At 37.7% G+C, this 16,538-nt stretch overlaps 1 protein-coding gene across 1 annotated transcript in view; it reads right to left on the bottom strand.

Annotated features, from left to right (window-relative positions):
* EXOC4 (exocyst complex component 4) overlaps positions 1 to 16,538 on the bottom strand; it is a gene marked incomplete at both ends in the record, with an annotated part of 653,799 nt that overhangs the window by 356,235 nt on the left and 281,026 nt on the right. The window contains one exon of the mRNA XM_084230488.1: positions 2,280 to 2,376. Coding sequence (XP_084086614.1) covers positions 2,280 to 2,376 — 97 coding nt within the window. The remainder of the gene's footprint in view (positions 1 to 2,279; positions 2,377 to 16,538) is intronic.

Genomic DNA, 16,538 nt, shown 5'->3' with positions numbered 1-16,538 from the left:
CTTAGGGAAGAAAAACATTGTAAGTGCTCAACAAATACTTGCTAAGTATAAAACTTTTAAATGATTATAATAAAAATAAAATACTCATGATAATGCAGTCTTCTCAATACAGAATTAAACTTCTGAATTTTAGAATAATAAATCTAATACTCAGCAAATGCTGAATTGAAAAAATGTAAACAACAATTGGAAAGATCTTAGTCCTTTAAAGTTTAAAAACACACTGAGTTCTCAACTAAGACTATAATTTAAATCAAGGGCTAAATTAAATCTGTGATCATCACCTGCTTATTAACAAGGAATTAAGTCACAGACCATGCAATCAATATTCTTGTGACTTCCATTATACAAAATGATAAACTATTTATATCATGTAACAAAACTTATCCAGCTCTAACCAATAATGTATTAAAATTCCAAATCAAAGTAGAGACCAAACAAGTGCGTAAAACTAGCAGAAATGCTACCAAGTCTCTATTAAATCAACATAAATACGAAAAATAATTGTCAAGAATTATAAAACACTAACCTCCAACAGTATTTTATCAGAAATGCATTTGATTACATGTGAAATAAGTCTATTTTTTCCAGTCTTCTTTGTGTTTAAAAAGAAACAAAAGTTTATGGGAAAAATTTATTGAAAGTGGTCATCGACAACACTGCCAAAAAAATCTTCTAAAGGGATTCTTCTATACACAGGACAAATGTAACCATAAGGACTCCATTTATCCAAGCCACAGTCTAACTTAGCAGTAAATGATGGTATTAAACGTAGGTAGAAGATGCCTATATTGATTAAGGTTTTTTCCCATTTTCTTAACAATTAGAAACACTAACTAAGTAGAAATCAATTGTAATTGGAGAAGAGAATGCTAAACTAATTACCAATGTCAGCTGATATATATATGACCACTGCGGTTTAATCTAAAAATTCCATATGTTGTCATTTACATATATATATATATATATATATAATCAGTTAAAGTTAGAGAAATGGCCTGTATTTCTTAATTCCATGAAACTACCTGCTGCAAATGTTTGTGAAAACACATTTTTAAAGACTTCTTTAAATAAGGGTTCTTTAAAGGCCTCTTATTTTTGTGTGATAGTCAGGGTTTTGTTTACATATATGTATATACAAACATAAATATACACATACATATTTGCTTTCGCATTTAAAACTAATTAAGTAATTTAAATTTAAAAGACTAATTGTATGTAGTACGATTTAAAAAACTAATTACCTAAATAAGAGATTTGAAATGAACTAGTTCTAATGATAGCAATTTAGTAAGTCTTGGTTAATAAGAAGGGAGGAAAATTCCAGTAATAACTGCTTATGCTTTGGAAACGCACATACAGTATTATCTCTGACCAAGTTAGTAGAATTTGTTTAACTGTTATTCCAAGAGCCTGCATATTTCAGTTTATCTGAGAGAGTTAATGTGATGACCTGAGGTACCTAACTCTTCATGAACCTAAGAATTTCTGGCCGATTATATGAAAATATATCAAAAATACAAAAATACATGCTGGTTCATTACAGAGAAAACATGCAATTAACAGTATACTGGTTATCTGTGTCCAGAAAGTACCATTTTAATTGTGGTCAATTAACATGAAAGTTACCATCTGAACCTTTTTTACATGTGCAGTACAGTAATGTTATGATATGGATTGTTGTACAGTGGATCTCAGAAATATTTCAACTTACAAAAATGCTTGGAACAACACTTCCCTTTCCTTTCTTCCCCTAAAATGTAATTAAGGTTTTTAAAGGCAATGAAGGCTTAGAAGTTTTTAAAATGCAATCATAAATTCTTCTTTCCCTACAATCATACAATCAAAACTGAATGCTACAACAGAGTTCATTCCAGTCACCATCAAATTAAACTTCAATGCATGAAACCATATATCTGTTACAATGTCTTTCAGTTTTTGCAGATCAGATTTGTTCAGAAACCTGCCAATTCTCAAAGGGAATCTGACTCATTACTGTAAATTAGGGAGTCAGATCATGGGCCCGCAATTTTTTCCTTGTAAAGGGCCAGTTAATAATAGTTAGGCTTTATGGGTCACATGGGTTCTGCTGCAAATATTCAACTCTTGTAAGTGTGGCACAAAAGCAGCTACAGAAAACATGCAAACAGAGGAACAGAAAATGGAACTATGTTTTTTAAGACTCAATTCCATGCTGACTGACCTATTGGCATTCGGCACATCAGCATAAATAATGAAAGTATTGATCATAAGAAAGGACATCATAGAATTTGACTTGCCTTAGTAATGGATGGAATATGACGGTAATATTCCTGGCTCCAGGTTTGCAGACAAATTTTGTCCCTCCACCTTCAATTAAGTTGTCATCAGGACCCCCTTTCAGGAAAAAGAAAAAAGAGATAGAGCATATTAGAACTTTTACAAAGAAATAAACCAAGGCTAATGCAGAGTTGCACTGTCACAAAGAAGACCATATTTAAAAACAATTGCCTTGGAAATCCATAAAATTATCTTAAATGACATGATCCAGACTTCCTTGTTAGACAAATTATGAATTAGTATTTTCACTCTGGAGAGAGAACATGGAAGCACAGTAGGAATAAACAGTTTATTTAAAACAGTGCAAGGGTGTAATGCTATGAGGATATAAAATTTTGACCTCTAATCACAGCATCTCCCTTAGTCAGCATTATACCTGAAACTTTCAGGGGAAGGATGGAATGCCATTTCAGTTTGCCATGGACTTTAAATGTTAAAACCACTGAGACCCATATAACTCTAACCATACTTCATCAAACCTAAAACTACTAATTGTGAGATAATTATCTTAACTCTTAAAAACAAGTATGGCTAATTGAAATACACAATGCTTTCTTATTACTTAGGATGTATCTCTCTCCTGAAAAGTCCCTTATATTTTAAATATTTAGATCTAGGGTATACAATTTAGACATACATTTTAAAGTTTTATTTAAGGCTTTTAAAATAGATGTTTAGGGCCTCCCCTGGTGAAGCAGCGGTTGAGAGCTGGGCTGTGAAGCTGCCCGCAGCCTCTGCAGTGCCGGTTTGACGCCAGCTGCCGGGCGAGGGTCCCACGTGGCACGACAGACCTCTCCTGCTGTGCCCACTGCTCCCCTCAGCAGTGTATTTTATCAGTCTGCCTGTTCTGTTCCCCGCTCTGGTGAATTCTCTCACCCTCCTGCGCTTCTGACTGTACCCACTGCTTGTATAAATAAATAAATAAATAGATAAATCTTTAAAAAGAAAAAGATGTTTACCGTAAAAAAAAAATCTCATACATATTTAAGAAGGAAATATAAGGATAATAAATCAATTAAGGTATCCTGAAAGCCATGGAATATTCAGAGACCTCTTCTGAATAACCAAGTTGTCGAAATTCTTTTCAACATGGTACCGCCAAGTGAATTTCTTAAAGTAGTGCATCCAGTATTTTATTCCAAGTTGCTGATATCCACCTACAAAGTTTGTTTTTTGTTCAATTTATTTATTTTTTTATATCATTGTTCATTTTTGTACAGTATTTTATTTTTCCCCTCAGGTGTAGTCCCTGTAGCTCTCCCACTACCATAGCACCCGTGATCCATCAATCACCATAGTCCATCTGCAAAGTTTATGTTCTTGATGCTTTCAGAAGGTTAAAGAACAGGTATGTGTACACCAACCAAGACTCATATTTTCTCCAAATGACCTGCAAGTGGTTCAGTCATTAAAATACTGAAGACATGGTGTGGGGACTCAGCTCACACATACAGAGGTCACAACAACTAGTGACTATCTTCAGTGGATAGTCTTAAGATGCCACTTATTTAAGATACATACTAATGTCACAGTTCAGAACACGAAAAAATGTGTTTCTTGGGATACTGGGAAAAATGTCCCCTCTCTTGCCTCGTGAAAATCAATGTAATCCTTGGCCTCTCTCCAACCTTTACCTACTCCGAGGGCAGTAAAGTAACGCCTTTGGTAAAACTGAGTAGAAAAGGCTGGGTATTCACAGTTCAACAACTCCCTTATTTCACTTTAGAAACCAGAATGCCTGTAGGTAATAAGCAATGCTCAGGTTAGCAATAGAGAAAGATCTGCCTCATCAGAGGATGGAGTTGTTCAGCACCTCCCACACATGGGGTAAGTCTGTCTAATATGGATGGTCAGTTAGTAAACTCATTTGACTCTCAAACTAGGTGACACCCTTCAGTATAGTTTATATCAATGTAAAAGGAGTATTTCACCTTCCATCGATCTTATGTTATCTCTTAAGAGCTACAGAAGACTGACAGCTAAGATAAATGCCATGTAATGGACTTTCTCAAGTCCAAGCAATCTCCACTTACAATCTCATTTCTTTCTTTCTAAACATTTTTTTCTAATTATAATTCTTTGCATAAAACCAAACACAACTAAATCTCACCTGATTTATTATCTAAATGGTCTCTGAGGTATCTTGGAGATCGACTGATAGAAACATGTGAAATTTCAGAAATCCATACCAAGCATCATCAAGACTTCCCAGAGGCACCAAAGTCTAGACAAATCCCATTTGGATCAGTTGTTCCTAACAACTAAACAGGATATGTTTTTTCTTAAGAAAAACAGAAATACAATAAGATGTATGGTTCCTGATTAGAAATCATGAGCTGCTTTTCTCATTGGAAAAAAAAGAATCCACTTGTTTCACTACATATTTGCATTAGATATTAGTGCTTTTGCTGAGTTAAAAGGAGACCATGAAGACTACCACAAACACTATCCCCTTAATAAAGATCTTCCTCAAAAAGTAACAATACTGATATGATTATATACAAATGAAAACAGGAAAAAAATGTACCTTCTTTATCAACACTTCTCTTTTTTAAAGATTTATTTTTATTTATACAAGCACAGGGTACAGTCAGAAGTGTGGGAGAGAGAATTCACCTGAGCCAGAGCGGGGAACATAACAGGCAGATGGACGAAACACACTGCTGAGGGGAGCAGCGGGCGGCAGGAGAGGTCTGCGCGCCATGTGGGACCCTCGCCTGGCGGCCAGGGAACGAACCAGTGCTGCAGAGGCTGCAGGCAGCTTTGCAACCCAGCGCTCAACCGCTGTGCCACCGAGGAGGCCCATCAACACTTCTCTTTCTAAGATCATAAAATCAAGTCAGACGTGTGTGTGTGTGTGTATGTGTGTGTGTGTGTGTGTGTGTGTAGAACAAACTAGGTTTCATTCTGTACTTCAGAAATAACATATAGTCATGAAGAATACATTAGTTTATTCAAAAGAGCCTATTTTTTAAGGACAAATATAAGCTGGATGATATGATCTCCAATGGTTTCTAAAAACTATGAAGTTCTATGTTATCAGATAGTCAGTAATTAAGCACTAACCATGTTCTGGTCAAACTAGTACCTTCCTGCACTAACCAAGTTCTGGTCAAACTAGTACCTTGCTGCACACAGAATATGTTGTATGTATCCTTGCCAGCATACCTGGGCATACCTATAACAGGTTGCCATCTGGAGGGGACTCTCCCCTCCTCCCCCTCTTCAGGCCCAGAGAATAGTCCTAAACTATCAAAGGTCCCTCCTTCTGTTCACAATCCCATTAACAGTGACTTAGTATAACCCATAAAGCTCTAGCTTAGAACTCCTGTATTACTGGAATGCTTTCTAATGCCTATGATACTTTTTCCTACCTAAAATGTATCTTTCTGGAAAATAGTTATAAAAATAGACATTCGGGGGCCTCCCCGGTGGCACAGCGGTTGAGCGCTGGATTGCGAAGCTGCCCGAGGCCTCTGCGGCGCCGGTTCGATCCCTGGCTGCTCCCCGGCCACCAGAGGAGGGTCCCACATGGCGCGCAGACCTGTCCTGCCGCCCGCTGCTCCCCTCAGCAGTGTACTTCGGTCCTTCTGCCTGCTCTGCTCCCTGCTCTGGCTCTGGTGAATTCTCTCACCCTCCCATGCTTCTGACTGTACCCAGTGCATGTATAAACAAAAACAAACAAACAAATAAAACATGCCTCTATAAAAAATAAAAAATTTAAAAAATTATAAAAAAAATTATAAAAAAAAATAGACATTCAGGGGGGGCCTCCCCTGGTGGCGCAGGCGGTTGAGCACCATGCTGTGAAGCTGTCTGAAGCCTTTGCAGCGCCAGTTTGATCCCGGTCAGCCTGCGAGGGTCCCACATGGCGCGGCAGACTTCTTCTGTCTCACCCGCTGCTCCCCTCAGCAGTGTATTTCATCAGTCTGTCTGTTCTGTTCCCCGCTCTGTCTCTGGTGAATCCTTTCACCCTCCCGTGCATCTGGCCTGTACCCTGCTTCTTGCATAAATAAATAAATAAACAAACAAACAAATAAATAAATAAATCTTTAAAAGAATAGAGATTTGGGGGCTGAATGAAGAAACCAATTTTAGTAGAAATTTTAGTAGAAATGCCAACAGAGCTAGATGAGAAAGTATGCGTGTAACTCCTTTGTAAGCTGTCAAACACCTAACAAATGTAAGCAATTCTCTCTGTATCCCCAAAGCCTTATAGCTAGGAGACATGTTTAGCAAATATTCATTCATTAACAATCACGAAGGGAACATATGCAACAAAAAACAACATATAATGTCAAAAATTGGGTATAGAGGCTGTTAGAAATGTCAGTGAGGGGATGACTTGCTGCAAAAATCAAGAAGGCATAACAATGACAATGCATTTGGGCTAGAAACTAAATAGTTTCATTTGTTCTAAGTCCCCGCTAGTCAGAGAAAGAGAAAATTACTGATTCACACAGTAGGGTTAAACTAAAAGAAAAGTAAGGTTTAGGCAAAGACTGTCTTCCCAATGTCAACCCCCAACCACAATTCCACCTACAGGAATCTCGTATATTCTTCCAGTGCTATTGCCAAGTGCCATCTACTGCATTCCATGTGATTTCCTCTCTACAGACTACAAGCCCAAGTCTAGCTTACTCAATTACCAACTAACAATCCCAACCAACCCAGTGAAAATATTCTTGAAAATAAAGCTTTCAGATCAAAAGCAAGAGCCAGGCCAATGGCTGCACTGTTTGAGACTCTTTCCTCTGAGATTTATTTGACCATTTCAATTTTCTGGGTGAGAAAGAAAGATCATTTCTCTTCACATACCTTGCCATAATCATGTAACATGGAAGCTGCTGTCATGAACATTCTTAAGGAATATGATGTTCAGTCCTGGGAAGAGCAGTGAAAGGGCCTGCATCTTCCTCCCCCTTCGCTCATTACACTTACTGTCTAATCGAGGCTGTCGGAGGCCAGGTGATAGGTATGAGGGAAAATGTTGACTTGATGGATGGCCGAAAAGGAAGGGGAACTGACAATAGTATTACAAGCAGAATATTTATTGTGCAGAAGGGAGGGGCAAACGTCCTAATCATATTTCCTGCATTTAACAATGCGGATAATGACTTGACAGTCTCCCTTCAGGTGACTGAAGGTCATGAGGCACCAAAGCCACCCAATGGCTCCTGTATGACAGCACCTTAGTGCTCTGAGGCTAGTCCCTTCTTCTGGGATTCATTTACATACAAGTAAATCAGCTCCAACATTTATTATTCCTTTATTCTGCCCAACTAGAATTTGATGTACAGAATTTCTATTTCTGTAAGTCAGAAATAGAAAACCAAAGCCTCCAAATTGAATGGAAGTGAAGGTTTTCACTGACAGGACCATGGTACAAAGGGAAATGGAAAAAAAAAAATGTGTGATGGACCTGGAGGGGATAGAACAGCAGGACAAAGAGAGATGCCACAAGGTGTCACTTCTGCGTGGAGTATGGAGAAAAAAACAAAGGTTAAGCCGATAAAACCAACCCTAGAAATTTGACTATTGACCTGATGAAGGAAGAGATGGGAGAGAGCAAAGTGCGGAGGGAGCACAATGGGCTATGGTGGAGGACTCTGGGTGTCTTGATAGTGGGTGTGTTGTGGCAACATCACCTGAAGGGGGTGGTCCAATACTTCTAAATAATATATAGTTTTGTAAACCAATGCCATCTCAAAAAAAATTTTTTTTAAGCGTGTCAGAACCCAGGTCTGCTACATATTAGTATAAGTGTGATAAAAAATAAATTCCCTGAGCCTCAGCTTTCCATCTATAAAGTACCAACTGCAATAATCATTTCTAAAGATTTGTGTTGATGGTTAAGTGAGGTAACATATTTCAAGGCATTCTCTGTGTGACAGCTAATACGGTACAGATAAATGGTCTGCTACCTTTCCCCTTAGAATGACCAAGCAGTCAAGGGCCTAACTTAATATACACATACCACTGGAACACAAACTAAAAAACACATGGTTCAAATTCAAAAGTGTGTTTTTCTTTTCGCTTTAGGCAATGCTATACTAGTCAATATCAGAGACCAATTAAAACATGCCAGCCTTGTTTTGAGAGAAGTATTATTGTGATGAAAGGTTTAGAAAACTGCTAATAACACTTTCAGCATGAAATTAGTCTTTATTCCTAATTTTTAAATTAAAAATAATGAATCTGAAATCATAGATGTTAATATTATCAATGCTTTGGGCCAAGGGCTAAGATAAAAACAACAGTGAGGGCCTCCCCTGGTGGCGCAGACAGTTGAGCACTGCGCTGTGAAGCTGTCCACAGCCTCTGCAGCGCAGTTTCAATCCCGGTCAGCCGGCAAGGGTCCCACATGGCATGGCAGACCTCTCTTGTCTCGTCCGCTGCTCACCTCAGCAGTGTATTTCATCGGTCTGCCTGTTCTGTTCCCTGCTCTGTCTCTGGTGAATCCTCTCACCCTCCCTCAAATCTGGCCTGTACCCCGGTTCTTGCATAAATAAATGAATGAATGAATAAATAAATGAATAAATAAATAAATCTTAAAAAAAAAAAAAACACTGAATTTGAAGGTTTCTTGTGTCAAGCCACACACAGCAGCAGGCCCATCTGACTTTTCAAATGGATTCTGGGTTTGAAATTGGCCTTTACACAACAGAAAAGAAACACAATGAAGGTGCATTTTTTATAGCAAATCTTATGCTTCATAAATACAATCTAAGGATTATAAAACTGCATACATTCTAGTAAACATGAAATTCCTGATTGCCCCAGCAAATAGGGCCTTTAACTGCCTCTAAGAATCAGCCAAGTAGTCTAAGAGTTCCCTGAATTCACAGCTGTCACCTCTCCAGAGATGTTCTTTTAGATGAAATTCTTTAGCAAGTGTCTGTTCTTAAAGCACAGATTCTCATTGTGAATCAATGCTGCTGCTGCCACCACCCAGCAAGGGTCTAGGTATGAATTTGGGGTTCAGTGCTAAAGTAAGAAGAAATGAAAGAAAAACATTGATTCTTAACCTCAAGTGACTTACGATGAGTCAAATCAAGCAAATCAGGTTTAGAAATGATCTATCATTCAAAGGAAAATTGCTACTGGACCTGGACAGAAAATCCAGATGACAAGCCTCTCCAAGGATCCCTCTTTGGGACTCAGCTCTTATCCAGTGTGTACTCCATAACACTATTTTGTGCAAGACTGTTTCGCTTATGCTTAAGCATTCCTAAACATTTGTTGAATGAATATATGAATACACATAAAAAGAATGAGAAAAATGTCTGAAAATGTATTGCACAAAATGGGTAGCTTAGGAATGGCATGAAAAAAACTAAGATTTAGCTTCAGCTTCCTGAAAACGGAGTAAATACATGCTCAATTTCCATACAGGGCTAGAGGCTTGAGTTGAGTGGTGATGGACTGGTCTTTAAAAGAAACAGAAGAAAAAAGCATTGATAAAGGATTCTTTGGAAATCTTTTTATACTGCTGAGGGCCCAGAGGAAGTGAAATAGCTGAATTTATGGCAACTATATTGACTATGGAATATTCTAGATCAGAAATAAGAGTGGACAAGAGATACTTTGAGAGGCAGAGTTAGGGATTTACCAGATGGAATGTGATAGGAAAATGAGGGTTTGTTAGAGATGATGGTTCTGTTTGGGGGTATTGGGGGGGGCACAATTAACCATGGATGGATTAAATGCTTCATAACAAAAATTTGGAAGAGCTGGAGGAAAATGGAGGATGCTGACACTTGGGTGTCTCTTTAAAGTCAAACAGCATGGATGAGAGGGCTCAGGGTAAGAGATGTGAAAGAAATGGTAGGTTGTATTTAAAGGGATTTATACTTAAAATTACATTCTTTCTAATTTGTCACAAGCACAAATAGCTCTACCATGATTCAAAATGATACTGGGTATAAGGATGGGCAGTAAGTTTGATGTTTTGCATGATAAGAATTAAGCAACAGCAAAGTTTGCTATGGGATTAGACTACAAAATGAAAGAAAGCTATTCCAAGGATCTAAGGCCAGACGAAAAAGGGAGTTCCTTTTGGTACTCCTGAGAGTCACTGGCAGGTAGACAGCACAATTCAGAGAAAGAGAAACTGTACTTTTTGCCAAATGATGGTTATTGTAAGAAGGACAAATAATACACATTTTGAGGCATAAAGAAAAGCACTGTACGTGTATATGCAGTCATAGCTGTTGGAAATTTTGATGAATGCCGACTGGTAGGAAACAAATGATTCATTTGAATTTTGCTTCAAGTAAGACAACCTCCCCTAGATTTCTGATGTAAAAACCATGTTACTTATAAAGAATAATCATATTTTTTAGTTTAAAAAATACATTCTAATTCCTAAATAAAAAGGGAATTTTGTAATTATTTGGGGGTGAACTCATGGTTTAAAAACAACAAAATGAGCTTCTTAATTACCTTCCTAACAATAAATTACAAGAGGTTTTGTAGAATGAGAAGATGAGGAACAAAGAAAAATGAGGCAAAAAAAAACATTTAAGGTTAATAACAGCTTTTTCTGAGCAATCCATAAAATGAGTTCATCTGGAGCTCTTCCATGAACGTAAGTCAAAGGCAGTTCCATTAGTAACAGTACTGAATGTTTCTATAATGGAGTCTGAAATGGCATGCTCTATGAAAAGCAAAATGTAAGATATGAGCCAATTATAAGAAAGGCTCCACAGTCACTGCATGTATATTTTTTAAATGGTTGATCAATAAGGCACAGGGAACTTTAATTGACCATCTTCGAGGAACATTCTAATGTTGGTGACATTATCCTCCAGTTCACTTTATTTTAAGGCTACAGAAGGAGATTGCATTGATTCTTCTCCAATTATTAACTGCTTCCCTAGTTTTAATTATCTCAAATCTATTAAATACATTTTAGTGGTTTGTAAGGTATCTCTAGTTTGCAGAGTCTCAAGTGTGTAACCTAAAGCATCCTACACCCTACTCATCCTGCATCTGGTTTCTTTCACTTAGCATAATGATATCGAAGTTCACCCACATTGTAGTATATATTGGTACTTCACTTTTTATAGGGACAAATAATACCCCCAGTATATGTGTATCACATTTACTTATCTATTTATCAGCTGCTAATCGTCTGGGTATTTTCACTTTGGGGCTATTATGAAAAAAATGCTACTGTCAATACCCATATACAAGTGGGCCTATGTTTCCAGTTCTCTTCAGCACATACCTACAATTTGAAATGTTGGGTCATTTGAAGAACTGACGGATTGTGTTCCCAAAAAGCCACAACCTAACGCTCACCGCTGCTTATTTTTTCTTTTAGATAACTAATTGTTTAAAAGAAGATCTGTATGAGATCAATAGAAAAGAACCAAGATCCTACAAATAAACCCACACACGGAGCCAACAGTATAAATACAGTATAAAAACAGTATAACAACAGTATAAAATAGGAGCCAACAGTATAAAACGGAGAAAGGAAAGTCTCTTCAACGATGGTATTGGAAAAAACTGTACAGTCACATGCGAAAGAATGACACTAGACAATGGTCTCGCACCATATACAAAAATTAACTCAAAAAGGATCAAAGACTTGGAGGCAAGACCTGAAATCATAAAATATGTGCAGGAAATATCGACTTCATTGATGTCTTTGGGAATTTGACCTACTGGCAAGAGAAACATAATAAAAAAAAATGTGATTATACTAAAAAGCTCTGCATAGCAAAAGTATAATTAAAATTAAAACATTCTCTACCAAAGGCGAGAAAATATTTGCGCACCATACATACAACATTTACAATATATACAACATCTATGTGATGACCAACATCTACAAAGAACACATACAACTCATCAACAAGAAAACAAATAACCCAAGCACAAAACAAGCAGGAGAGCTACACAGACACTTTTCCAAAATGACAAACAGTTGATCAAAAGGCATATGAAAAGAAAATGCTCATTTCTTATCAGGGAAGGGCAAATCCAAACTTCAGTGAGATAAAACCTCACACTCATGAGAACAGCCCCTATGAAAAAGACAAGAAAAAACTAGTGATGGAGAAGGTGTGTAGAAAAAGGAGCCCTCATACACTGTTTTTAAGAATGTAGACCACCCAAACTCTGCAGAAAAGCAGTATTAACATAGATCTACCATTGGATCCAGCCATACCACTCCCAGGTCTCTATCCAAAGAATACTAAACTACTTACTTGAAGGGATGGAGGTACACTCTCTCTCTCTCTCTCTCTCTCTCTCTCTTCTATATTCATCAGAACACTATTTACAACAGTTAAGTTATGGAAACAACCTAAGTGCCAAGGGCAGATGAGGGGATTAAGATGATATGGTACATGTATGACATGGAAGACATTTCAACCATCTTTTCAACAAAATAAAATCTTGCCATTTTTGACAACATGAATGATATTGGAGGGAAGCATACTAAACAAAGGAGGAAAAAGACAAATACAGGATGCTTTCACACAAGAGGAAAATAATGGGGGGCGGGAGGGCAAAGGAACAAGCAAACAGACTCTAGAAATCTGACTACATAACTAAAACTGCCAAAAAAGTAGGGTGGGGGATACGGAGCAAAGGTTGGGGGGGACCCCAGTGGACTATGGTAGATTACTGGGACTTTGGTGATGGGCTTGATATGAAAACATATATCTGAAAAGGCATGAACCTATACCCCTAAATCATAACCAATGTTACCTCAATAAGAAAATAGAATTAGGGGCCTCCCCCGTAGTGCAGCAGGTGAGTGCAGCACTGTGAAGCTGTCCACAGCCTCCACAGCATGGGTTCGATTGCCAGCAGGCCAGGGAGATTCCCACATGGCATGGCAGACCTCCCCTGTCACGCCCGCTGCTCCCCTCGGCAGTTTATTTTGGTCGTCTGACTGTTCTGCTCCCCGCTCTGTCTCTGGTGAATGCTCTCACCCTCCCACGCCTCTGGTCTATACCCAGGTTTTGTATTAAAAAAAAAAATAAATCTTTAAAAAAAAAGAAAACAGAATTAATAAAAAAAGATCTCTGTGTGCATGCGTGTATGTTTGGGGGGGGTGTATGGTGGGAAGCTCACACAGGAAGCACTGTTTTGTTTTCCACAACTTTCCCATCAGCTCCAGATTCCCTTCTGCCTCCTATAGGGATCACCCTGTTTGTTCTGAAGAATCACTGAGAAAGTATTTGATGTAAGAAGGGGTGCTAGAGTGGATCTGACACTACTGGGAATCTGTCAATGTAAGGACTGTTTCAATTAAATGTCTGTGCTGGTTCATCACCATGATGCAAACAGGCAGTGTGATTTCACTCCTCACTCAGGTTTCAGATTGCACAAGCCAGGTCAGTAGTTCTTGTTAAATTAAAGCAAATGATATGAAGGATGACAGCACATGGTGAAGTTTTATAATCAGATGAGCCCATCTCAGTGCCAACCTAAAAGGCATGTTTGACTACTCAGAAATCTCCTGATGAAGGCTTGCCAGCTGAGTGGGAGATACATGATGCAGATAAGCATCACGCTGAAACCAGATTTGAGGCCATCAATTTTATTTTGCCTGTGAAATGGTTTACAATGGATCCCAGACCACTTGAAATGATTAAATACCAGTTCATATAGAAGAAATTATATTGTTAAATCCCATCATTGTCTTTTGCACTGAGAGATGTACTTTAATCTTATTCCCAAAAGGTGGAAAGGAAGAATTTTGAAGGGATTGATGTGACAGGCACAAAGTATAGTAACCCAACATAACTGTGAAAAGTAGGAGAGATAAAGGGCTCTCTTCAAATACAAATTCAGAGTCAAAATACAAGTTGCAAAACATGGTAGCATTTAGCTTACTGACAAAGAAAATCAATGTCAGCATCAAAACAGAAACAGCATTATTTCATGGCTCATTGGAAGCATCTGGATTCCTGAGGCCCAGGTGGCTTTAAATACCTTTACCAAGAAACCCATAGTTACTGTTTAGGTTTAATCAGCAACAGTCAACTTTCCAGGCACACTAGGTGACCACTTTTGCAATATTATCACAATTAAAGTAGCCTTCCAAGTCACCTAAACATGAACCAACATGATCAACTCTCAGAGTCACAACTGGCAAGGGAATTTTTTTTTTTCTGTTGCTAGACAGAACAAAGGAAGAGGATGCACACTCTTTGTTCAGTAAACAATTGATAAAAACCACTGTTTTACAGTCAATTCAGACTGACCATCCCTTGTAGTTGTCCATGTAAACTTTTTACATCAAAGTAGTACGATATTGGTTAAAAAAAAAGAAGAAGAAACATGGGCCTCTTATTCTTCTACAATTGAAATAATGACCATTTAAAAAAAAACTTCTATATTTAAAGTCTTGATTTCATATAAAATAAATTAAAAAATACATTAGAAACATTAAAAAAAATAAAGTCTTACTCCATTTTAATGTCAGTCATCCACCAAAACAGAGTTGTGAATTACATCGATGATATATACTTAATATTTATCTGGCACACTTATCCTCAAAGTTTTTATTTTTGATTTGATCAGTCAGGATTGTTTTTAGCACATACGCTAAATGTTACTATTTACATACTACCTGATCTCAAAATTCCAATTCTAGGAATTTCCTCCCATGGTCAAAAAAAAAAACACATTAATTTTAGACGTGGCAACAATAAGTTCATCACAGAACAGTATATTAATGATAAAAAACATCATTTAAAATGCAAAACAGGAAACTGACTATAAACATACACACATATAGAACTGGAAAATGACACAGTCATTAAAAACATGTAGGCCCTAGGGCTCTCCTGGTGGTGCAGCAGTTGAGCGCTGGGCTGCAAAGCTGCCCACAGCCTCTGCAGCACCAGTTCGAACCCCGGCCACCGGCGAGGGTCCCACATGGCATGCAGACCTCTCCTGCCGCGCCCGCTGCTCCCCTCAGTGGTGTACTTCGGTCCTTTTGCCTGTTCCGTTCCCCGCTCTGGCTCTGGTGAATTCTCTCACCCCCCGCCCCGCACTTCTGACTGTACCCAGTGCTTGTATAAATAAAATAATCTTAAAAAAAAAATGTAGGCCCTATAACAAGACAAGAAAAGATACAAATGGGAAGAGCCATTAGAGCAAAAGGTTATTGATCAAAATAATATTGTGAGATAAGCTTGTATTAAATGTTTCAAAATGGAAGTCTTTGTTGATCTGATTGTGCCTGTCATCTCAGTTGAAACCAATTTGTTTCTGGATTTGACTATATATGTCATATACTGTGTGTGTACACAGATGTACACACATGCATGCATACATGTGCATGTTTATGAGCACACAATCATTACAAATTTATCCATATCAATTCAGATACTAGTTTGTAGGAAGGTTCCAACAGAAAGCATTATCAATAGTTTTTGCTTGTCCACATAACAGAACTATCAACCTGGAATCCATTTTTAACTAAATTATCCTTCTGAAATTTCTCAGACCAACCACAGGATATATGTTTGGGGTTTTTCCTCCTTCAGTCTGTGCCAGAGTAACCAATTTTCTTTCAGTCCCTCATAGAAGATGGGGGATTATAGTAAAGGGATATTATTTCTAGATGATCCACATAATCCATGTGGAGTTTGAAATTTACTACTTAGGCTCCCCAGGCTAGGTAGATTCTGGCTTTTGTTCTTGTTCTCCCAAGCCTTACAAGTTCACTTGGGTTTGACAAATAGCTTTAGGGTGGAAACTGGTTTTGCTGGCACTTTCTTTGCTATTGCTCCCTCTTCCTCCCTCCCCTCCTCCCAGCTCTTACTTTTCATCCCACTCTCTCCTCCTCCTTCTTTTACTTTCTGCTAATTCTTTCTTGCCAGTTCAAAGCAATTAACACATTTTAAATTGTTTATCCAACATTTTTCATTTTTTCATAGGAGGATCAAAGGTACCATTCCTACTGCTAGAATAAGTTCACACACAATCTACTCTTTACAGAAGAGTCTACAAATAACTTGCACACAGAATCCAGTTATTCCAATGCAAGTATCTTTGGATTCTATTCAGACATACCTATTACTCATGTTTGTTTTTACTCTGTTCTCATAATCAACCTAAGATAATCATTTCAACTAATAGAAATAATAAAAGTAGAATATAGCCCATCTTAAATACTATCAGACAACTTGATATAGTGAATTATGACTAAATAAAATGCAATTTTATGATAGATAAAACAAATA

Source organism: Talpa europaea, assembly GCF_964194135.1.
Source record: "Talpa europaea genome assembly, chromosome: 3".
NCBI classification, from domain to species: Eukaryota; Metazoa; Chordata; class Mammalia; order Eulipotyphla; family Talpidae; genus Talpa; species Talpa europaea.
The sequence above is the reverse complement of the archived record's forward strand: the minus strand, read 5'-3'. Positions and strand labels throughout refer to the sequence as shown.